Source organism: Somniosus microcephalus, chromosome 6, assembly GCF_052327205.1.
Source record: "Somniosus microcephalus isolate GS21.2 chromosome 6, FLI_Smic_1.0, whole genome shotgun sequence".
Classification (NCBI taxonomy): domain Eukaryota; kingdom Metazoa; phylum Chordata; class Chondrichthyes; order Squaliformes; family Somniosidae; genus Somniosus; species Somniosus microcephalus.
The window spans coordinates 110,301,349-110,325,616 of NC_140992.1; the positions used below are offsets into that span (position 1 = coordinate 110,301,349).

The 24,268-nt window shown below is 50.3% G+C and overlaps 1 protein-coding gene across 1 annotated transcript in view; it reads left to right on the plus strand.

The window, feature by feature from the left end:
- Window positions 1-24,268, plus strand: part of LOC147115984 (diacylglycerol kinase delta-like) — a 239,750-nt gene that overhangs the window by 7,416 nt on the left and 208,066 nt on the right. The window contains exon 2 of the mRNA XM_085991991.1: window positions 15,794-15,874. Within this exon, the coding sequence (XP_085848117.1) occupies window positions 15,794-15,874 (81 nt within the window). The remainder of the gene's footprint in view (window positions 1-15,793; window positions 15,875-24,268) is intronic.

The window sequence follows — 24,268 nt, forward strand, 5'->3', positions numbered from 1 at the left end:
AGAGGCCTCCTCAACCTCCATCTGTAGATATGCCTGTGCCAAGTCAATTTTGGTGAAACGTTTCCCTCCGGATAGTGAGGCGAAAATATCTTCTATCCTCGGAAGAGGATACTGTACTGTGTGAAGGACCGGGTTTACAGTCACCTTGAAGTCTCCACAGATGCGAATTTTTCTCTTCTTCAGATTTATCATTATTCAATGCTTTTTTCATGACTGGAACGATGGGTGTTGCCCACTCGCTCCAATCTATTTTGGATAATACGCCTGCCTTTTCCAAATTCTCCAGCTCTGCCTCGACTGCTGGACGAATTGCATATGGTACCAGTCTTGCCTTAAAAAATTTGGGAATTGCCGCATCTTCCACTTTTATTGAGGCGGTGATGCCTTTCAAGGTTCCTAGTTTCTCTTGAAACACTTCTTTGGCGTTGGCCAAGATGTCTTTTAATCGTTCAGGTATGATGTCATTATTGTTTATTTTCTTACTGGTCACCGTAAGTGCTTGAATGGAGTGCCAGTCTAAACGTATCTTTCTGATCCATTCACGTCCCAACAACGGTGGACCACCATCTTATAGAATGTATAAATACAACTTTTGTATTTCTTTGCCGTTGTATACAACAGGCACCCTTATTTTTCCTTTGGGGTATACTTTCTGCCCCGTATATGTTTTTAAGATAATGGATGTGTCTTTTAGAGGTATATGCGAAAATAGCCTCTCGTAATCCCGTCGATTTATTACGGTTAGAGCTGATCCTGTATCTAGCTCCATTTTAACAGGGGACCCTGCTATCGTGAGGGTAACCCAAATGGTTTGGTAATCATCTTTGGCAAGTACATTATGTAATTTGAGACAGCTTAGTCTCTTGTTTTCGGAGTCGCTATCGCTCTTCTGGTCTTCGGAGCTACTGTCCGTCATCATTTGTACCTTCCTGTACTTTCCTTTATTGATTTTTTTTTCTGTCTGTGGATTTATTTTGTCCAGATCGGCATACCCGTGCAATGTGTCCAATCTTTCCGCATTGCCTGCATGCTTTGTCCTTGAACCAGCAGTCCTTCTGGTTATGGGTGGATCTGCCGCAGCGATAGCATCTTTCGAAACCCTGTGTCATTTCATGGGTGCCGAAGTCCTGTGTCTTTTGTTGTATCTCTGCAGCTCCTCTTGCTGCTGCTTCGTATGATACAGCCATACTGAAAGCTTTGTCCAATGTTAAATCTTTTTCAGAAAGCAGTCTTTTTTGTGTTCCTTCACTTAAGAGACCGCAAACGAATTTGTCTCAAAGATAATCTGCTAGTCCTGCCCCGAATTGGCAGTACTTTGATAGCTTTCTTAATTCAGTTAGGTAATCAGCGTTACTTTCATTCTTGTGTTGATTTCTCTTGAAGAATTTGAATCGTTCCGCTATCAGCAGCGGTGTTGGGTTTAAGTGCTCCTGCAGGGTATCAACAATTTCTTTAAAATTCTTGTCCTTTGGTTTAGCTGGAGTGATTAAATTTTGTAACAGCCCGTATGCCTTTGCGCCCATTAGGTTTAGCAGTACTGAAGCTTTTTTTTCATCTTCTATTCCATTTGCGGTGCAATATACCTCTACTCTTTCCATGTATGTGGTCCAATCCTCTCTTTCGCCATCAAAAGCATCAATATTGCCAGACTTAGGCATTTCAGAAAAGATATGGCGCTTCCCGCGCTTTTCTTTCTTTTCAGCAGCAAAGATATGGCGCTTCCCGCGCTTTCCCGCCGCTGCTGCCGATGACAACGCTGTTTCCCGCGGTTTCCGTTCTTTGTTTTTTTTAAATTTTATTTGTTTACAGTTGGAGACTCGTTCCCGCCGGACTTTCTCTGCAGGTCTGAACGCTGACCTGCTTGCTGCGCCGGCCGTCTCCCGAGTGCTCCCTCCCAGTCCGTTATTGCTTGCCTCCGATTTCGCTGCCTGTCTCAGCTGTAGAGCCAGCCGCTGGAGCCCCAGCCTGACGCCCAGGAAGGATTAACGCAGTACCTGCCACCAGCTTGGCCAGCTGGTGAAACCACAGCTTCTCTCACTTCCTTGAGTCTTCTGGACGCCCGAGGAATCGATGTCCTTGAGGTGCTGCCGAATTGCAGGTAAATCCGTTTCCACTTCGTCGCCACTGTAGTGTCCGTGTGTTGATAAAGACACTGAAGACAGGAGTTGGTTCATAGGTGTTTACTAAGCAAAGTCTGGGGGGGGGTTCTAACGGATATACACAATACACAGGCTTATATAGCCCGAGTGGCCATTACCGGCATTACAGCACACCTGGGGCTCTTAAAGGCACATACACTACAGTTAGGGGGCGATTTTCCCAGCCCCTTGGAGGCGGGACAGTTGGCAAAATCGCAAAAAGTGACGGCGAGTTCTGAACGCGTCTCCGTCAGTCGGAAGAGGTAATTAAGACCGTTAAATAGTCGTTAAGGGCCTCTATAGCCCTATTTTGACAGACCTTTGTTATTTTGCCACATTTTGTGTGTGTTGCACGACCCTCCTAAACCACGTCAGCTAATCCTGGCGGGTTGACAAGTGGGTGGCCTCCTCACAGCTGCAGCTCCACCATTAAAACAGAGCTTTCATCAGGGAGCAGTTGCAGGTGGCAGAACTTTTGTTCCACAGTCTTTCAGCACTTTTAGCAGGCCTACTGAAGTCGGAGGTGCTGCAGCTTCTATCTCTCAACTGTGGGACCTCCTTGGAAGACCCTCTCCCCACTTGGACTGAGCGCTTCCCCCAACGGAGGTATCTACCAGCAGCACGGGAACCATTTATTTCCTTTCATCATGGACCTCCGATTCGGATGAGGAGCAGCCATGGCAGCAGCAGAACCAGGCAGCTCAGCAGCAGCAGGAGCGCCAACCTCCTGCTCACCCACCTGATGCTGCACAGGGCAGAAGGCGCCAGCGCATGGAAGCACGTCGCCGCAGGAGATACCCCCTCTCAGGATTTACAGACAGAGGATGAGCTACCTCAACATGAGTGAGCAACAGTGCCTAAGGAGGCTGAGACTTTCATGAGAGGTTGTCGGAGACATCTGCTGCACCAACACCTGGAGCCCAGAGGAGCAGGTGGACACCCCTTACCAGTGGCTGTCAAAGTCACCACCGCACTCAACTTTTTTGCCTCAGGCTCCTTCCAGGGATCATCAGCGGCATCTCCTAGTCAGCCGCCCACAGTTGCATCAGTGATGCAGGTTACTGATGCCCTTTTCGCAAAGGCGCACAATTACATCCACTTCTCAAGGGATCAAGCAATTGGCATTGCAAATATGACAGGCTTGCCCATGGTGCAGGGCGTCATAGACTGCACATGTGGCCCTTAGGGCACCCCATCAAAACCCAGCTATCTTTGTCAACTGCAAGGGCTTCCACTCCCTCAATGTACAGCTGGTGTGTAACCACAAGAAGGAGATTTTGCATGTTTGCGCCAAATTCTGTGGTAGTTGCCATGACTCTTTCATCCTGCGGAACTCTAGTGTTCCTCCACTCTTCAATCCACCAAAACAACTTAATGGATGGCTCCTTGGTGACAAGGACTACCCCCTGAAGAAGTGGCGAATGACACCGATCAGGAGGCCAGCTAATGAGGCTGAGGAGCGCCACAACGCCAGCCACATTTTGACCAGGTCCATCATCGAGCAAACCATTGGCTTGCTGAAGATGCGATTCCGATGCCTTGACAGATCAGGCGGAGCCCTGCAGTATTCAGCAGCCAGGGTCTCCAGAATGGTCGTGGTCTGCTGTGCACTGCAAAACATGGCACAGTGTCGTGGCTTGCAGCTTCCTGATGAGCCAGTGGCTCAGTTCATAGCCTCCTCAGAGGAGGAGGACCGAGCGGCGGTGCATCTACCAGCAGCAGCGGCAGCACACGAGCACATGGCTGTCCGTGATGCAAGAGATGCACTCATCCTGGCCAGATTTGCATAGGTTGCCCATTGTGGCACATGTGCTTGTCTCCTTCTTAACACATGATAGACAATGGACATGACTCTCTGGCCTCCTTTCACTCTGACCACCAACATGACCACGCAAGTGTAGCGGAGCTCACAATGTGGAGCTGCCTAAGCCGAAATAACAGATGCCATCACGCCAACAGTTTGCCGTCAACTAATTTTAATACATTCTCACAGGGATGGCATTTCATCAGTAAACCAAAACAATCACCCAATCTGCACACAGATCTGGAGGTTATATCCCTTTCCAGCTGGACCCACACAGCCTTGGTTTCGTTGGGAGGTCTCTTCCTCCAAGATGAGGGGAAGAGAACCTCCCTGCTAGCTCTCGCCCACTCAACTAGCTTACCCAGCGCCTCATCCAAGAACCTCGGGGAGGCCCTTGCCTTGGAGCTGGCCATTCTTCAAGGAGATAAAAGTTTGAACCATCAACCAAAAACTAGTGGAATGAACCAAGGCAGCAAGCAGCCCTAAAATGAAGCTGGATGTGACGTCAGCAGAGGCGAGTTTCAGTCCCAAAAGATTAATTGTCACAGGGGAACCCACACCCCTGAAATTAACTGGCTAATTCGGGGAAAATCGCAAATTTTTCCCACCGGACAGTGGAGGCGGGTTTGGAACCCACCCAAACCAAAACCCGCCTCCAATGGGAAAATCGCGCCCGTAAATTTAAATCGGGCTCCAAATTGCACTGGGAGCCTGATTTAAATATGTTAATGAAGTGTCCTGCCTAGCACGTTACCCGCCACCGTAAAAGCGGCAACCAGCATGTACATGGCGGGTTGGCGACGTGTTCCACTATTGTGGCCTATATCTCTCCCTGTGTCTTTGCCCTGTTCATCAAATCTCCTTGTGGCTATGTTCCTTCTAGTCACCACACCTCCACTGTTTTTTGAATGCATTCCATGATCTTTTCTGATATTCTCCCCTCTTCCGCTGAAGGCACTGACTCTTGCTGGATGCTGGCCTCAGCCAACTGGCCATTTTTCAGGTGTGAGCCTCGATGGTGCGTTTTGGCAGGTTGTCCCACTCTGGGGAGGGGGTAGAGTGGATCACAGTGATAGAACGGATTCTTTTACCCTCAGTCTAGTTCAGTAATCACTGAGTCGAATGCAACTGGAGAATTCAAACGATTTATTTTCCGCGGAGTCTTACACTGAAATGTCGGCACCGACTCCTGCAAGAGTCTGACGAACCCAACAGAGCAAGCAATTTGTCATACAGTGTGCTACATTATTATACTTGCATTTGAGAAGACATTAACACCTCGTATATTTCTGCACCAATCCTGAGCTGTGCACGTATACATTTAATTTGATTTCCTGGCCTGGCAGTTTGAAATAAAGAAGTCACATTTAACTGAATGGGTTACAGCTAAGTAAACACCCTGGTAATGTGTTCATGATCACCTAAACATTATGGTAATGCGTTTGCAATCATGGTAATGCGTTTTCTGATCGCCTATTGTCTGTATAACTTCTGCACGCTGCCTTACATTGTTCCTATCAGCAAGGTGTGACATTGTGGGCGCCAGCCATATTAGCAGCCAAAGATCAGTTTAGCCTTTTTATTTTACTTCTTGCTGCCTTCACAGTTTCTTGTTTCTATTTCCTTGACCTTGGTATTCTCATTCCCTCCTTTTATCATTCTATGATAACCAACCGTTATTCGGTTACGTCTATTTTATTCAGTCGATCAAATTCTTTCAAAGGGGGCAGCCCATTTCTCTCCCTTTCCTGATTGAACTTCAGGTAACGACTTTGTCCTTTGGTATCGGTAGTTCTGTTGCATGGTCCTGCAGTAACAGACTTGGTCACCTGGCGTCGACAGACGTAATCAAATTTACACTCGGTCCAATAGCATGGCAATGTTCCTCTGTGTATGTATCTCAGCATTAGCGAGCGGTGGGGCTGTCTAATAAGTCCAATGTAGGTGTCCCAGTTGATCTCGTTCCATTTCCCGAACCCGCCTGGGTTATCATCATTGCACCAAAGCACGTCTCCGTGGCATAGGAGGTGTACCCGCTTGGGTTGGTTCCGCCGGCATGTTCTCCTTCTGGGCTGTTGAGTTATTCCAAGGGTGATCAGGACACTGATAGAGAGGATCCACAGCGACGTCTGCATGGCTGGTCGGCGCGGCACGTCTGTTTAGGGAGAGATTTCTTGGAAGCGAGAGGTTAGCATTCTTTAAGTTTCAGGCATAGCATTACTGACAATTTTACAGTGGTGGAGGTGAACCCAAGCACTCTTTCCCTCTACTTTGGCAGCAGTTGGGGTGGTGAGTAGGACTTGATAGGGTCCTTCCCAACGAGGTTCCAATCCTTTTCGCGTCCAATTCTTGATTAATACATACGCTCCGGGCTCGACCTGGGACGGACTGACTATAGGAGGGAGGTCGATGTAAGCAGCGCGTACCCGGGAGTGCAAACTTTTCAATGCCTTGGTTAACGACAAAATATAGTTAGTCATTTCTGCCGTCATGTGGTGAAAGTGGACAGTCTTTGGGACTTCCTGGTTCCACGGGGTTTTGAGAGGTCTGCCATATATGATTTCAGCAGGGCTTAATCTTGCTGCACCAGCCGGGGTAGTGCGTATTTGGAACAAGGCCACGGGGAGTAGTTTGAGCCACGTAGTTCCCGTCTCGGCCTGTAATTTGGCAAGTTTATTTTTCAAGGTCTGATTAGCCCGCTCGACCAGTCCGGCGGCCTGTGGCCTGTAGGCACAATGTAGCTGCTGTTGGATGCCCATTTGAGTGCAGAACTCCTTGTTTACCAGACCCACGAAGTGAGGGCCGTTGTCTGAACTTAATCGGTTTGGAATTCCGTACCTTGGAATAATTTCTCTCATTAAAACTTTTACAACAGTGGAGGCTTTGTTATCCGTATTCGGGTAGGCCTCAATCCACTTACTAAATACATCAACAATAACCAGTACATATTTATAACACTGACACCTTTTAATTCAATGTAGTCCATCTGGAGGGTCTCAAAGGGACCCGTGGGTAACGGCGTCTTACCCGTTTCACAAGGTATGCCTTTTCCCGGGTTATGCTGCTGGCAAATGAGGCAGCGACTGGTAATACCTTGAGCCAGTGCTTGTAATCTAGGATGCCACCATGTAGCTAATAACGTGTCGCTAGTTGCTCTGGCACCACAACGAGTTGCAAAGTGTATACATTCAATAACCCATAATGCTAGCTCATCTGACATACAAGTTTGCTCGGCAGGGGTGACCCATAATTTAGACACACAATCATATGTACAACCGAGCTGTTTCCACAGTCCCTTATCACGGTCAGGAGCGTCCTCCTGTAACTTAATGACGTCTTGGATTGTTGGCATTGGCTTTTCCGAGGGAGACTTGCTTTTATTTGAGCTTTTAGTCTGGCTCATCATTCTAAGCACAACCACTCGTTGTTCCTGGGACGCTTCCCTAGCTCCCTGGTCAGCGCATCTATTCCCTATATCTACTGGGGTTTGTCCTGCTGTGTGTGCGGAGCACTTTATCACGGAGATCTGTTTTGGTAGCATGAGGGCTTGTAGCAAATCAGATACTAATTTCTGATGGGATATCTGTGTTCCTGCAGAGGTTAGGAACCCTCTGTTTTTCCATAATTGTCCGAAATCATGAACCACTCCGAAGGCATATCTCGAGTCTGTATAAACGTTAACCTTTAAGTCCTTCCCTAAGATACAAGCTCGTATTAATGCGAACAGTTCTGCTTGTTGGGCGGAATACGGAAGTTCAAAGGCGGCAGACTCCAAAGTATTACTGTCCTGATCTACGATTGCATATCCAGAAAGTCTTTTCCCAAGGGGACTGACGGACGCACTTCCATCTACATACATGGTTGTGTCAGGACTCTGCATTGGGGCATCAGATAGATCCTCCCTGACGGAGGTATCTTCCTTGATTAAAAATAGACAATCATGTCCTGGGTCTGTTTGTTCGAGGGGTGGTTCTGTGAGAAAACATGCTGGGTTGATAGCACAATGCTTTAAATTGCAGTTTAGGATTATTCAACAGGTATATCTCGTACTTATTTTGTCGGGCCATCGTGAGGTGCTGAGTTTGTAATTGGCCTAATAGTGCAGTTACCGAGTGCGAACTGTGTACAGTAATATCTTGTTGCAAAGTTAGGTTGGCAGCCGATTGTAGGCTATTATAGATGGCGGTCAGAATCTGGGTGCATACGGGATGCCCTAGCGCTACCGGATCTAACTTCGAGGAGTAGTAAGCCACCGGCCTATGCTTGTCCCCATGTTTTTGCGTTAGGACAGCAGTCGAACAATCAGTGAGGATAGTGCAGTATAGCTGGAAGGGTCTGTCATACAGGGGTCTCCCCAGCGCTGGTGCTTGTAACAATGCTTCCTTTAGGTTTTCAAACGCTCCCAAGGCGACAGGGTCTAGCTGAAACTCGCCCTCCATACTGGTGTATGGTGTTAGTCGTTTGGTTTCTAGAGCGATGTTGGGTATCCATTGTCTACAGTAGTTTACCATCCCTATCCATTGCCTCACTTGTTTTGCACTACGGGGTACGGGGAACTGACAGATTGGCTCAATCCTGCTTCTCTCTAGACTCCGCTCGGTTGCTGAGAGCATGAAGCCGAGGAAGTTAACTTTCTGTTGGGCCACGAGTACATTTGATTGAGAGACTACGTACCCGAGTGAGAATAGGTGATTAAGCAACTGGGCGGTGTCTTCCCGGTTACTTTGTTCGTCGGGGCTAGCTATTAGCAAATCGTCCACGTACTGGACCAGAGCAGAACCATGTTTCAAGGTCAAAGTCTGCAACTGTCTTTGTAGGCACCTAGAGAATAATGTTGGAGAGTTTACAAAACCTTGCGGCAGTCGGGTCCACGTATATTGTTGTCCATTATAAGTAAAAGCAAAGAGGTACTGGCTTGCCGGTTCCAGTGGCAAGGCGAAGAAGGCGTGCTGGAGATCGACTACTGCAAAGATTTTCGCTTGTACAGGGACCTGGGCCAGAATGTGAGCTGGATTAGGTACTAGTGCATGAAGCGGTTGTACAATAGCATTGATAGATCGTAAGTCCTGTACTAATCTGTACTGGTTTGACTTTCCTGATTTTGGAACTGCAAGTATGGGCGTGTTGCACGGGGACTGACATTTAATCAGGATTCCTTGTGTCAGTAGTCCCGTGATCAGTTTATCAATGCTGGGTATCGCTTGTTGTTTCAGCGGATACTGTCGTATGGAGGGTAGTACAACATTTTCCTGTAGGGCGATTTGGATGGGAGTTATTTTAACGCATCCTACCTGTGTGGGGTCTTCTGCCCACACTTGCGGATTGACGTATTCCGGTACCTCATTCCCAACGTGGTGGTGCAACTGTGTCAAGACTACCTTTGGCTCTTGGTATAACAGGATAGCTCGACCGCCTGACAGGGCCTGCTCCTGCCGGTCATCTGGGTTAGCTTGTTCAACTGCCTGTTTTACCATGGGTCCCAGATCTTTCGCACGGTAGCGGGAGTTCACTTCCCGGGTGATGTGTGGGGCTACAGTTAGGGGTTGCTTCCACAATTCCGAGGGAACCTCAACATATTCTGCTTTCCCCTCCGGTCCCGTAACTATGGCTCGGAGAACAACATCCCACTCAGTCCCTTCATAAGCTTGGTAAAAATTCTCCAACTCCTTATCTTTTCCACTTCGATCATAAGCTAGGGTTACATGAGATGGGGGTTCATCTTTTAAGTCCAGAGTCCACCATTGTGGGGTGATAGAGATGTAACATTGTCTTTTAGGGGCCCATGGTTTTACAGTTATTCCTTCGTTCCCACACTCAAGTCTTAGTTGAAATGCACATAACAGGTCTCTGGCCATGAGATTGCAATCCAGCCCATTTGTGATCACGAATTGGTGTTTCACAGACTCATTTTGAAATGCTACTTCAACTGGTTCTGATATCGGGTACTGGCACACTTGTCCTTGGAATCCGGACAGGCTTTGTGTCTCCCCGGATTTAGGGAGATTGAGCTCTGATCGGACAGATGACATAGCAGCTCCGGTGTCTACCAGAAACGTATGTCGGCTCCCTTCAATCAGCAGGGATAGAACGGGCTCCTTGTCCGACTGGAACCCGTTCGCCACGAGGTTGGCTAGTCAGTACTGGGGAAACGCATTATTCTGGGAGAAGTCTGTATATCTTCCTCGTCCCCGATTTCCCTGCCAACCTCCCTGTTGTCCTTGCATGTGGCCCCCTCTTCCTTGTCTTCGGGAGGGACATTCCCTGCTCCAATGGCCTGGCTGGCCACAATTAAAACAGGTATCTGACCCTGCTTGCCTCCCTCCTCTTCCTCTATCGCCGAAATTTTGTCTTGGGGGAGCGTAGGGTGGGCCATAATTAGGGACAGTTGGTCCGTTGGGATGGCTGGTATCTCTGTACCCTTGTCTATCAACCCACCCTGGGACGCAGTACTGGGGCTCCGTCTGATATCCTATCACATCTTGGGTGGGCTTTGGCTCTTCCTTTTTTACCACGTACTCAGTCTTGACCTTGACCTGGGGCTGACTCTCCTGACTCTTACTCTCTTTCCAATAATATTTCACTGCTTTGGCCATCTGGCTGGGACTATTCTCTGACCAGTCCATATTGTTAGTCTTAATTGCTTCAGACACCGAGGTTGGTAGACAATTTATCAGGATAGCACAGTATTGCGGCGAGTTTGCTCCGTTCCGGTAATTAGCATCTCCTGACTGACTCCGATATACCTCAGAGAATCTCTCTAGGAATTCCTCTGCTCCCTCGCCCTTTCGTGGTTTAGTATCCAACACCTTGGATATATCAATGGGTTTCTGCAGGGTGGTGGTTAAAGCAGTGAGTATGGCGCGTTCACGAGCAGCACTCTGTGCGTTTTGAGCCTCTAATGTGGCATGGTCCTCAAAGCCTAGGTTAACCAAAAACCTTGCATGTTCGGCGGGATTCAAGATCTGCTGTACTAACGCCCATAAGTCTCTTGATTCAGCATTATAGACGAGTATAGTAGTCCGGAGGAATTCTACAAACAAGGTGGGGGATTTCTTCCTATCTGGCATCCCGGCTAAGATAGCCATTATCGCGTTAGGTTTCCAGGGGTAGAAGATACCTATGGTCTGGGGGTTATCGGTGGCCACTGGAATATTTGCGTTAAAGGCAGGGTTAGGCATTTGTCTCACCGGCAACTGCCGGGGTGTCGGTTTATGTCTGGCGGGTCTCTCGGTATCAGATTCTGATTCCAGGGATGACAAGTCATCTCCTGAATCTCCACTGTCAATGTCACTATGGTCCCGGCACTCTAAAAAGGACCTTAAAGCCTTGAGGGTACTCTGGCTCTGACTCTCTAGTCTCTGACTTTGAATTATCTGCCTTTGATTTCTCCGTTTTCGTGACCTTGATGGACTGGGTTGGGGTGGGGAGGGTGTCGTCGGGGGCCGATTATTCTTAGTCCTGAGTCGGGTGTAAAAGGCAACAGGGTCGGTATACTGGGGACCCGGTTGTTGGTCTCCCATCTGGACCGGCGGGGGATTATTTACTTGAACCGTGACTGACGGCGGCGGGGAAACGGCACTGGCAGATACTTGAGGTGTCGGCGCGGGGGTTTGTGCAGCTGGTACGGGTGCCACCGGGGGATAAATGTTAACGTACGGTGGGGAGGCGTGGGGAACAACCTGAGCCCTGTGATTCCATTCGTCCAAATCATCATCACCATCTCCCTCTGTCAAGGCAAGGCCAACCATTGGATTACGTAATCCACTCTTATCAGCCTTTCCAGGCTCGCTCGTGGTCTTTTCAGACTCCTGTTTTGAGCGTTTCTCATGAGCGCATTCCTTTTTCAATACCTCTATTGATTTGACTACCCCTCCCCCTGTAAGTGCTATTCCTAATTTTAAGGCATTATCCTGCCAACTTGCTAACAAGGAAGTTTCTTTCAGTTCCTGACAGTACTGTCTCCATAGGGCAATTAGTTCTTTGGCTGTGGTACCCCTGTTACTTTTCCAAATGAGTTCTTGAGCCTTTTTAGCGGCATCTAGATTCTTAGTTTCTCCTAGTGGCCATTGATCACTTCCTAATTTCTTATTCAATCCTCCCGACAACTGTTTAAGTTGCTTTGCTTTGTCAGGATGTTGTTCACAAAGGGTCTGTAAGGCGCTACCCGATTCAGTCGTGGTATCTAAACAGTTGCCCATCTTACTCCCCTTGTGAACTTTACACAGTCGTGTTTTAAACTTGTTCAAAGCCTAGGCGGGCCAAGTGATATACGAGGTCGACGCTCTTTACCTGACACAAGTGCTTATTTCTAAGTTTACACAGTTCCTAGTTATTCCCTCAGTACGTATACTGACCCTCAGTGATATCCGATCACTGACCCTCAGTGATATCCGATCGCTGACCTAATCACCTATCCCTTCCAGTATTCGCCAGACTGACCTGGATCTCGGCGGGACACCACACGGGAGTTAGCGATTGGCCGACTCATCGTCAGACTGGCGGAATCAGAGGAAAACCGAGGTAGTACAAGAAACTACTTACATCGGGGGCCCATTTCCTCTCTCCACGTCCGAGACGATTCAACTCTTAGTTCGCGAACTCTCGGTGACTGTCAGTTGAGATCCCACTTCTGACACCAAATGATAGAACGGATTCTTTTACCCTCAGTCTGGTTCAGTAATCACGGAGTCGAATGCAACTGGAGAATTCAAACGATTTATTTTCCGCGGAGTCTTACTCTGAAATGTCGGCACCGACTCCTGCAAGAGTCTGACGAACCCAACAGAGCAAGCAATTTGTCACACAGTGTGCTACATTATTATACTTGCATTTGAGAAGACATTAACACCTCGTACATTCCTGCACCAATCCTGAGCTGTGCACGTATACATTTAATTTGATTTCCTGGCCTGGCAGTTTGAAATAAAGAAGTCACATTTAACTGAATGGGTTACAGCTAAGTAAACACCCTGGTAATGTGTTCACGATCACCTAAACATTATGGTAATGCGTTTGCAATCATGGTAATGCGTTTTCTGATCGCCTATTGTCTGTATAACTTCTGCACGCTGCCTTACATTTTTCCTATCAGCAAGGTGTGACATTGTGGGCGCCAGCCATATTAGCAGCCAAAGATCAGTTTAGCCTTTTTATTTTACTTCTTGCTGCCTTCACAGTTTCTTGTTTCTATTTCCTTGACCTTGGTATTCTCAACAGCCCAACCTAATCCTGTCCTCATCTGATATCTGCAGATGGCGCTTTCTAGCGGGGGTCACTGGGTAGTGATCAGGAACAGGAAACATAGAAGATCAGAGCAGGAATAGGCCATTCGGCCCCGCAAGCCTGTTCCGCCATTTAATGAGACCATGGCTGATCATCCAAATTTTGTGTGGTAGAGAATTCCACAGGTTCACCACTCTCTGGGTTAAGAAATTCCTCCTCATCTCAGTCCTAAATGGCTTACCCATTATCCTTAGACTGTGACCCCTGGTTCTGGCCTACCCCGCCATCAGGAACATCCTTCCTGCATCTAGTCTGTCTAGTCCTGTTAGAATTTTATAAGTTTCAATGAGATCCTCTCTCAATCTTCTAAACTCCAGCGAATATAAGCCTAATCGACCCAATCGCTCTTCATACGTCATTCATGCCATCCCAGGTATCAGTCTGGTGAATCTTCGCTGCACGCTCCCCATGGCAAGACCATCCTTCCTCAGATAAGGCAACCAAAACTGCACACAATACTCAAGGTGTGGTCTCACCAAGGCCCTGTACAACTGCAGCAAGACATCCTTGCTCCTGTACTCGAAGCTTCTCGCTATGAAGGCCAACATACCATTTGCCTTCTTAACTGCCTGCTGCACCTGCATGCTTACCTTCAGCGACTGGTGCACAAGGACACACAGGTCTTGTTGTACTTCCCCTTTTCCCAATCTATTGCCGTTCAGATAATAATCTGTTTTCCTGTTTTTGCCACCAAAGTGGATAACTTTGCATTTACCCACATTATACTGCATTTGCCATGCATCTGCCCAATCACCCAACCTGTCCAAATCATACTGGAGTTTCTCTGCATCCTCCTCACAGCACACATGCCCACTCAGCTTTGTGTCGTCTGCAAACTTGGAGATATTACATCTAGTTCCCTCGTCTAGATAATTTATGTATATTGTGAATAGCTGAGGTCCTAGCACCGATCCCTGCGGTACCCCACTAGTCACTGCCTGCCACTCAGAAAAAGAGACGTTTATTCCAACTCTGCTTCCTGTCTGCCAACCAGTTCTCTATCCAAGACAGTACCTTACCCCCAATCCCGTGTGCTTTAACTTTGCACGCTGAAGTATAGTCCAGGGGTGCTGAGGCTAAATGTAGTGCCCAAACTGCTGCCCCAGGTGATCTCAGCTAACTCAGCACAATCTAGGGATCAAACCTGAGACCTTGCTGGATTGTATGGCTAAGGTAAACTGTCTGGGCACTGAGCTATTTAGGGAGTTCTGATTCCCATAAGCTTTATTTTAAGACAAAGGATCATTTGTGCGGGGGGCAGGAGTTGTTGAGAAGATAAAGATTTGCTCTATTATTTTCAGCAGTGGCCACGTTTCTTGTAATGCTCCTGCTTCATCTTTCTCTTTATCCTCTGATGTCTTGCATTAATTGTCCTCTCCCTGGCCCATTTGTTTGGTGTTTTGCTGCTGTTCTACGCTCAAGTTCACCAACAAGCGCGCATCATAAATGGGTTTTGTGAAAATGTGTTGCAAATAGATTTCTTGGCTGAGGGGAAGGAGCAGCTGACAACATTACGGGGATTACGGCTACAAACTAAATGAGCTCATTCCATTGGCATTGTGCTTTTGTCACTTCCGAACCAAATATGGTACAATGCTCAGTACTTTTAAAATTTCCAATATAAAACAATTTGTCGTGTTTCCCAACACATTCTTATTAATAATTTTCAAAATCCCCTTTAACAGATCCGCTCCGAGCCACTGGTTCTGAGTCTGTCAATCTTGGAGTGGACAGATTTTCCACACGACTGTTATAATCTGCAGTCATGAGAAATGCTTAAGACTGAAATTTACTGGAAAATTCCCTTCTGACTGTTGAGTGCCATCTACAAATTCACACGGTATAAATTTAGCTTTCCAGCTCCTAAGGCCAAAGGCCTCAGTCACTTGGCAGCTATCTAAAAACAAACAAGAATGTAGTGTACTCGAGCAAAAAGCGCTTGAGAGGAAGAGTGCTCCAGCTCAAACCCTCTTATTCTCATACCTAGCCCAGAGGGATGCAGGATACCCCTCTTATTATGATACCTGGTACAATGGACAGTCCTCATTTATCATATCTAATAATACAGGTGGATACAGGGTAACCCTTTTATTATTACACTCAATGCAGTAGGATTCTCCTTTCTCCCAGTCAGGCTCTCTACAAGGTGGTGCAGCATTTTATTCTCTTCCCCCTTGGAACTCTCCATGGGGACATACCCTCCCATTGACCTTCATAATATGGGCATGGGATCGTACCCTTCCACTGATCTCTCTCTAATATATTTGTGGGATCATAACACTCCATTGCTCTCGCTAATGGGATGTGTGGTCATACCCCAACCCATTGATCTCTCTATAACACAAGCGTGGAGTTCGACCCCTCCTTTGATCTTTGTAATATAAGTGTTAGATAGCATCCCCCCATTGATCTCCCTAATGGAAGTGTGGGGTCATCCCACCTCATTGCAATGGGGTGTGGGGCAGATATCACAGCTCTACCAGCTTTGATGTATGTCCCCCTGCTGGCTTGGTGTGTCACATACAGCACTGTGCTTTCAATAACTGTCTTGTATTGTTTTTTCTTACAGTCAATCATTTTTGATGAAGTGGATTTAACAGATGCCAGTGTCGCAGAATCCAGCACGAAAAATGTTAACAACAGTTTTACAGTGAGTAGCTCTGACATGAGTTATATTTCGCAAGAATTTGGCTGCACCCGGTGATATTACCGAGAGTAGGTTAATAATGAGCACAGTTTTTAATCATAAACAGCTGTCTGACTATTTATCAGACAGGTAGTTTCATCCAGCGCCTATCACAATCCCAGGATGTCCCAAAGCACATCACAGTCAATGAAGAACTTTTGAAGTGTAACAGCTGTTGTAATGTTGGGAAATGCAGGTCCAGTTTGCACACAACAAGGTCCTACAAACAGAAAAAAGAGATATGATCAGATAATCTGTTTTAATGATGTTGGTTGAGGCATAAACGTTGGCAAGAACTGCTGCTGATTGGGCCTCAGTTTTTATTTAGCGAGAGATTTATTTAAAATCCCAGATTAACTCCCTTTCCTGTTTTTTCTATCACGTCCTGATTTAGTGTCAGCCAGTGGCTCAGTTGGTAGCACACTCGCCTCTGAGTCCCAAGGTTGTGGGTTCAAGTCCCACTCCAGAGATTTGAGCACAAAAATCTAGGCCGACACTCCAATGCTGAGGGGGTGCTGCACTGTCGGAAGTGCCGTCTTCAGATGAGATGCTAAACCGAGGCCCTGTCTGCTCCAGGTGGACGTAAAAGATCCACTATTTCGAAGAAGAGCATGGGAGTTCTCCGTGGTGTCCAGGCCAATATTTATTCCTCAACCAACAAATCTAAAACAGCTTTTTTGGTCATTATCATTGCTGTTTGTGGAAACTTGCTGTGCGCAAATTGGCTGCCACGTTTCCTAATTACAGCAGTGATTACACTTCAAAAAAGTACTTCATTGGCTGTAAAGCGCTTTAGGACGTCCGATGGTCATGAAAGGCGCTATATAAACGCAAGTTTTTCTTTCTTTTCTTATAAATTCCAATTTAGTTAGAGAGTATTGGGTGCACAGTACCTTTTGTTTCATTATGAATTTTGGATGTCTCTTCCAGAATATTTTTCCATGAGTTTTGATGTTGGGGTAAAGAGGTTACAGGGGTTGGGTGCAGTGAGCTGGGATGTAGGGGTAGTGAGCTGGGATGTTGAGGTAGAGAGGTTACAGGGGTCGGGTGTAGTGAGCTCGGATGTTGGGGTAGAGAGATTACAGGGGTCGGGTGTCGTGAGCTGTGATGTTGGGGTAAAGAGGTTACAGGGTCGGGTGCAGTGAGCTGGGATGTTGGGGTAGAGAGGTTACAGGGGTCGGGTGTAGTGAGCTGGGACGTTGGGGTAGAGAGGTTACAGGGGTCGGGTGTAGTGAGCTGGGATGTTGGGGTAGAGAGGTTACAGGGGTCGGGTGTAGTGAGCTGGGATGTTGGGGTAGAGAGGTTACAGGGGTCGGGTGTAGTAAGCTGGGATGTTGGGGTAGAGCGGTTACAGGGGTCGGGTGTAGTGAGCTGGGATGTTGGGGTAGAGAGGTTACAGGGGTCGGGTGTAGTGAGCTGGGATGTTGGGGTAGAGAGGTTACAGGGGTCTGGTGCAGTGAGCTGGGATGTTGGGGTAAAGAGGTTACAGGGGTCGGGTGTAGTGAGCTGGGATGTTGGGGTGGAGAGGTTACAGGGGTCGGGTGTAGTGAGCTGGGATGTTGCGGTAGAGAGGTTACAGGGGCCGGGTGCAGTGAGCTGGGATGTTGGGGTAGAGAGGTTACAGGGGTCGGGTGTAGTGAGCTGGGATGCTGAGGTAGAGAGGTTACAGGGATCGGGTGTCGTGAGCTGGGATGTTGCGGTAGAGAGGTTACAGGGGCCGGGTGCAGTGAGCTGGGATGTTGGGGTAGAGAGCTTACAGGGGTCGGGTGTAGTGAGCTGGGATGTTGGGGTAGAGAGGTTACAGGGGTCGGGTGTCGTGAGCTGGGATGTTGCGGTAGAGAGGTTACAGGGGCCGGGTGCAGTGAGCTGGGATGTTGGGGTAGAGAGGTTACAGGGGGTCGGGTGTAGTGAGCTGGGATGTTGGGGTAGAGAGGTTACAGGGGTCGGGTGTAGTGAGCTGGGATGCTGAGGTAGAGAGGTTACAGGGATCGGGTGTAGTGAGCTGGGATGTTGGGGTAGAGAGGTTTCGGGGGTCGGGTGTAGTGAGCTGGGATGTTGAGGTAGAGAGGTTACAGGGGCCGGGTGTCGTGAGCTGGGATGTTGGGGTAGAGAGGTTACAGGGGTCGGGTGTAGTGAGCTGGGATGTTGGGGTAGAGAGGTTACAGGGGTCGGGTGTAGTTAGCTGGGATGTTGGGGTAGAGAGGTTACAGGGGTCGGGTGTAGTGAGCTGGGATGTTGGGGTAGAGAGGTTACAGGGGTCGGGTATAGTGAGCTGGGATGTTGGGGTAGAGAGGTTACAGGGGTCGGGTGTAGTTAGCTGGGCTGTTCAGGTAGAGAGGTTACAGGGGTCGGGTGTAGTGAGCTGGGATGTTGGGGTAGAGAGGTTACAGGGGGTCGGGTGTCATGAGCTGGGATGTTGGGGTAGAGAGGTTACAGGTGTCGGGTGTAGTGACCTGGGATGTTGGGGTAGAGATGTTACAGGGGTCGTGTGTAGTGAGCTGGGATGTTGGGGTAGAGAGGTTACAGGGGTCGGGTGTAGTGAGCTGGGATGTTGGGGTAGAGAGGTTACAGGGGTCGGGTGTAGTGAGCTGGGATGTTGGGGTAGAGAGGTTACAGGGGTCGGGTGAAGTGAGCTGGGATGTTGGGGTAAAGAGGTTACAGGGGTCGGGTGTAGTGAGCAGGGATGTTGGGGTAGAGAGGTTACAGGGGTCGGGTGCAGTGAGCTGGAATGTTGGGGTAGAGGGGTTACAGGGGTCGGGTGTAGTGAGCTGGGATGTTGGGGTGGAGAGGTTACAGGGGCCGGGTGTCGTGAGCTGGGATGTTGGGGTAAAGAGGTTACAGGGGTTGGGTGTCGTGAGCTGGAATGTTGGGGTAGAGGGGTTACAGGGGTCGGGTGTAGTGAGCTGGGATGTTGGGGTGGAGAGGTTACAGGGGTCGGGTGTCATGAGCTGGGATGTTGGGGTAAAGAGGTTACAGGGCCGGGTGTAGTGAGCTGGGATGTTGGGGTAGAGATGTTACAGGGGTCGGGTGTAGTGAGCTGGGATGTTGAGGTAGAGAGGTTACAGAGGTCGGGTGTAGTGAGCTGTGATGTTGAGGGAGAGAGGTTACAGGGGTCGGGTGTAGTGAGCTGGGATGTTTGGGTAGAGATGTTACAGGGGTCGGGTGTAGTGAGCTGGGATGTTGCGGTAAAGAGGTTACAGGGGTCGGGCGTAGTGAGCTGGGATGTTGGGGTAGAGAGGTTACAGGGGTCGGGTGTAGTGAGCTGGGATGTTGGGGTAGAGAGGTTACAGGGGTCGGGTGTAGTGAGCTGGGATGTTGGGGTAGAGAGGTTACAGGGGTCGGGTGTAGTGAGCTGGGATGTTGGGGTAAAGAGGTTACAGGGGTCGGGTGTAGTGAGCTGGGATGTTGGGGTAGAGAGGTTACAGGGGTCGGGTGTAGTGAGCTGGGATGTTGGGGTAGAGAGGTTACAGGGGGTCGGATGTAGTGAGCTGGGATGTTGGGGTAGAGAGGTTACAGGGGTCGGGTGTCGTGAGCTGGGATGTTGCGGTAGAGAGGTTACAGGGGTCGGGTGTAGTGAGCTGGGATGCTGAGGTAGAGAGGTTACAGGGATCGGGTGTAGTGAGCTGGGATGTTGGGGTAGAGAGGTTTCGGGGGTCGGGTGTAGTGAGCTGGGATGTTGAGGTAGAGAGGTTACAGGGCCGGGTGCAGTGAGCTGGGATGTTGGGGTAGAGAGGTTACAGGGGTCGGGTGTAGTGAGCTGGGATGTTGGGGTAGAGAGGTTACAGGGGTCGGGTGTCGTTAGCTGGGATGTTGGGGTAGAGAGGTTACAGGGGTCGGGTGTAGTGAGCTGGAATGTTGGGGTAGAGAGGTTACAGGGGTCGGGTGTAGTGAGCTGGGATGTTGGGGTAGAGAGGTTACAGGGGTCGGGTGTAATGAGCTGGGATGTTGGGGTAGAGAGGTTACAGGTGTCGGGTGTAGTGACCTGGGATGTTGGGGTAGAGATGTGACAGGGGTCGTGTGTAGTGAGCTGGGATGTTGGGGTAAAGAGGTTACAGGGGTCGGGTGTAGTGAGCTGGGATGTTGGGGTAGAGAGGTTACAGGGGTCGGGTGTAGTGAGCTGGGATGTTGGGGTAGAGAGGTTACAGGGGTCGGGTGAAGTGAGCTGGGATGTTGGGGTAAAGAGGTTACAGGGGTCGGGTGTAGTGAGCAGGGATGTTGGGGTAGAGAGGTTACAGGGGTCGGGTGCAGTGAGCTGGAATGTTGGGGTAGAGAGGTTACAGGGGTCGGGTGTAGTGAGCTGGGATGTTGGGGTAAAGAGGTTACAGGGGTCGGGTGTAGTGAGCTGGGATGTTGGGGTAGAGAGGTTACAGGGGTCGGGTGTAGTGAGCTGGGATGTTGGGGTAGAGAGGTTACAGGGGGTCGGGTGTAGTGAGCTGGGATGTTGGGGTCGAGAGGTTACAGGGCCGGGTGTAGTGAGCTGGGATGTTGGGGTAGAGATGTTACAGGGGTCGGGTGTAGTGAGCTGGGATGTTGAGGTAGAGAGGTTACAGGGTCGGGTGTAGTGAGCTGGGATGTTGGGGTAGAGAGGTTTCGGGGGTCGGGTGTCGTGAGCTGGGATGTTGAGGTAGAGAGGTTACAGGGTTCGGGTGTAGTTAGCTGGGATGTTTGGGTAGAGATGTTACAGGGGTCGGGTGTAGTGAGCTGGGATGTTGGGGTAAAGAGGTTACAGGGGTCGGGTGTCGTGAGCTGGGATGTTGGGGTAGAGAGGTTACAGGGGTCGGGTGTAGTGAGCTGGGATGTTTGGGTAGAGATGTTACAGGGGTCGGGTGTAGTGAGCTGGGATGTTGGGGTAAAGAGGTTACAGGGGTCGGGTGTAGTGAGCTGGGATGTTGGGGTAGAGAGGTTACAGGGGTCGGGTGTAGTGAGCTGGGATGTTGGGGTGGAGAGGTTCCAGGGGCCGGGTGTCGTGAGCTGGGATGTTGGGGTAAAGAGGTTACAGGGGTTGGGTGTCGTGAGCTGGAATGTTGGGGTAGAGGGGTTACAGGGGTCGGGTGTAGTGAGCTGGGATGTTGGGGTGGAGAGGTTACAGGGGTCGGGTGTCGTGAGCTGGGATGTTGGGGTAAAGAGGTTACAGGGCCGGGTGTAGTGAGCTGGGATGTTGGGGTAGAGAGGTTACAGGGCCGGGTGTAGTGAGCTGGGATGTTGGGGTAGAGATGTTACAGGGGTCGGGTGTAGTGAGCTGGGATGTTGAGGTAGAGAGGTTACAGGGGTCGGGTGTAGTGAGCTGGGATGTTTGGGTAGAGATGTTACAGGGGTCGGGTGTAGTGAGCTGGGATGTTGCGGTAGACAGGTTACAGGGGTCGGGTGTCGTGAGCTGGGATGTTGCGGTAGAGAGGTTACAGGGGCCGGGTGCAGTGAGCTGGGATGTTGGGGTAGAGAGGTTACAGGGGTCGGGTGTAGTGAGCTGGGATGCTGAGGTAGAGAGGTTACAGGGATCGGGTGTCGTGAGCTGGGATGTTGCGGTAGAGAGGTTACAGGGGCCGGGTGCAGTGAGCTGGGATGTTGGGGTAGAGAGCTTACAGGGGTCGGGTGTAGTGAGCTGGGATGTTGGGGTAGAGAGGTTACAGGGGTCGGGTGTCGTGAGCTGGGATGTTGCGGTAGAGAGGTTACAGGGGCCGGGTGCAGTGAGCTGGGATGTTGGGGTAGAGAGGTTACAGGGGGTCGGGTGTAGTGAGCTGGGATGTTGGGGTAGAGAGGTTACAGGGGTCGGGTGTAGTGAGCTGGGATGCTGAGGTAGAGAGGTTACAGGGATCGGGTGTAGTGAGCTGGGATGTTGGGGTAGAGAGGTTTCGGGGGTCGGGTGTCGTGAGCTGGGATGTTGAGGTAGAGAGGTTACAGGGGCCGGGTGTCGTGAGCTGGGATGTTGGGGTAGAGAGGTTACAGGGGTCGGGTGTAGTGAGCTGGGATGTTGGGGTAGAGAGGTTACAGGGGTCGGGTGTCATGAGCTGGGATGTTGGGGTAGAGAGGTTACAGGTGTCGGGTGTAGTGACCTGGGATGTTGGGGTAGAGATGTTACAGGGGTCGTGTGTAGTGAGCTGGGATGTTGGGGTAGAGAGGTTACAGGGGTCGGGTGTAGTGAGCTGGGATGTTGGGGTAGAGAGGTTACAGGGGTCGGGTGTAGTGAGCTGGGATGTTGGGGTAGAGAGGTTACAGGGGTCGGGTGAAGTGAGCTGGGATGTTGGGGTAAAGAGGTTACAGGGGTCGGGTGTAGTGAGCAGGGATGTTGGGGTAGAGAGGTTACAGGGGTCGGGTGCAGTGAGCTGGAATGTTGGGGTAAAGAGGTTACAGGGGTCGGGTGTAGTGAGCTGGGATGTTGGGGTAGAGAGGTTACAGGGGTCGGGTGTAGTCAGCTGGGATGTTGGGGTGGAGAGGTTACAGGGGCCGGGTGTCGTGAGCTGGGATGTTGGGGTAAAGAGGTTACAGGGGTTGGGTGTCGTTAGCTGGAATGTTGGGGTAGAGGGGTTACAGGGGTCGGGTGTAGTGAGCTGGGATGTTGGGGTGGAGAGGTTACAGGGGTCGGGTGTCATGAGCTGGGATGTTGGGGTAAAGAGGTTCCAGGGCCGGGTGTAGTGAGCTGGGATGTTGGGGTAGAGATGTTACAGGGGTCGGGTGTAGTGAGCTGGGATGTTGAGGTAGAGAGGTTACAGAGGTCGGGTGTAGTGAGCTGTGATGTTGAGGTAGAGAGGTTACAGGGGTCGGGTGTAGTGAGCTGGGATGTTTGGGTCGAGATGTTACAGGGGTCGGGTGTAGTGAGCTGGGATGTTGCGGTAAAGAGTTTACAGGGGTCGGGCGTAGTGAGCTGGGATGCTGGGGTAGAGAGGTTACAGGGGTCGGGTGTAGTGAGCTGTGATGTTGGGGTAAAGAGGTTACAGGGGTCGGGTGTAGTGAGCTGGGATGTTGGGGTAGAGAGGTTACAGGGGTCGGGTGTAGTGAGCTGGGATGTTGGGGTAGAGAGGTTACAGGGGTCGGGTGTAGTGAGCTGGGATGTTGGGGTAAAGAGGTTACAGGGGTCGGGTGTAGTGAGCTGGGATGTTGGGGTAGAGAGGTTACAGGGGTCGGGTGTAGTGAGCTGGGATGTTGGGGTAGAGAGGTTACAGGGGGTCGGATGCAGTGAGCTGGGATGTTGGGGTAGAGAGGTTACAGGGGTCGGGTGTCGTGAGCTGGGATGTTGCGGTAGAGAGGTTACAGGGGTCGGGTGTAGTGAGCTGGGATGCTGAGGTAGAGAGGTTACAGGGATCGGGTGTCGTGAGCTGGGATGTTGGGGTAGAGAGGTTTCGGGGGTCGGGTGTAGTGAGCTGGGATATTGAGGTAGAGAGGTTACAGGGCCGGGTGCAGTGAGCTGGGATGTTGGGGTAGAGAGGTTACAGGGGTCGGGTGTAGTGAGCTGGGATGTTGGGGTAGAGAGGTTACAGGGGTCGGGTGTAGTCAGCTGGGATGTTGGGGTAGAGAGGTTACAGGGGTCGGGTGAAGTGAGTTGGGATGTTGGGGTAAAGAGGTTACAGGGGTCGGGTGTAGTGAGCAGGGATGTTGGGGTAGAGAGGTTACAGGGGTCGGGTGCAGTGAGCTGGAATGTTGGGGTAGAGAGGTTACAGGGGTCGGGTGTAGTGAGCTGGGATGTTGGGGTAAAGAGGTTACAGGGGTCGGGTGTAGTGAGCTGGGATGTTGGGGTAGAGATGTTACAGGGGTCGGGTGTAGTGAGCTGGGATGTTGAGGTAGAGAGGTTACAGGGTCGGGTGCAGTGAGCTGGGATGTTGGGGTAGAGAGGTTTCGGGGGTCGGGTGTCGTGAGCTGGGATGTTGAGGTAGAGAGGTTACAGGGTTCGGGTGTAGTTAGCTGGGATGTTTGGGTAGAGATGTTACAGGGGTCGGGTGTAGTGAGCTGGGATGTTGGGGTAAAGAGGTTACAGGGGTCGGGTGTAGTGAGCTGGGATGTTGGGGTAGAGAGGTTACAGGGGTCGGGTGTAGTGAGCTGGGATGTTTGGGTAGAGATGTTACAGGGGTCGGGTGTAGTGAGCTGGGATGTTGGGGTAAAGAGGTTACAGGGGTCGGGTGTAGTGAGCTGGGATGTTGGGGTCGAGAGGTTACAGGGGTCGGGTGTAGTGAGCTGGGATGTTGGGGTGGAGAGGTTCCAGGGGCCGGGTGTCGTGAGCTGGGATGTTGGGGTAAAGAGGTTACAGGGGTTGGGTGTAGTGAGCTGGAATGTTGGGGTAGAGGGGTTACAGGGGTCGGGTGTAGTGAGCTGGGATGTTGGGGTGGAGAGGTTACAGGGGTCGGGTGTCGTGAGCTGGGATGTTGGGGT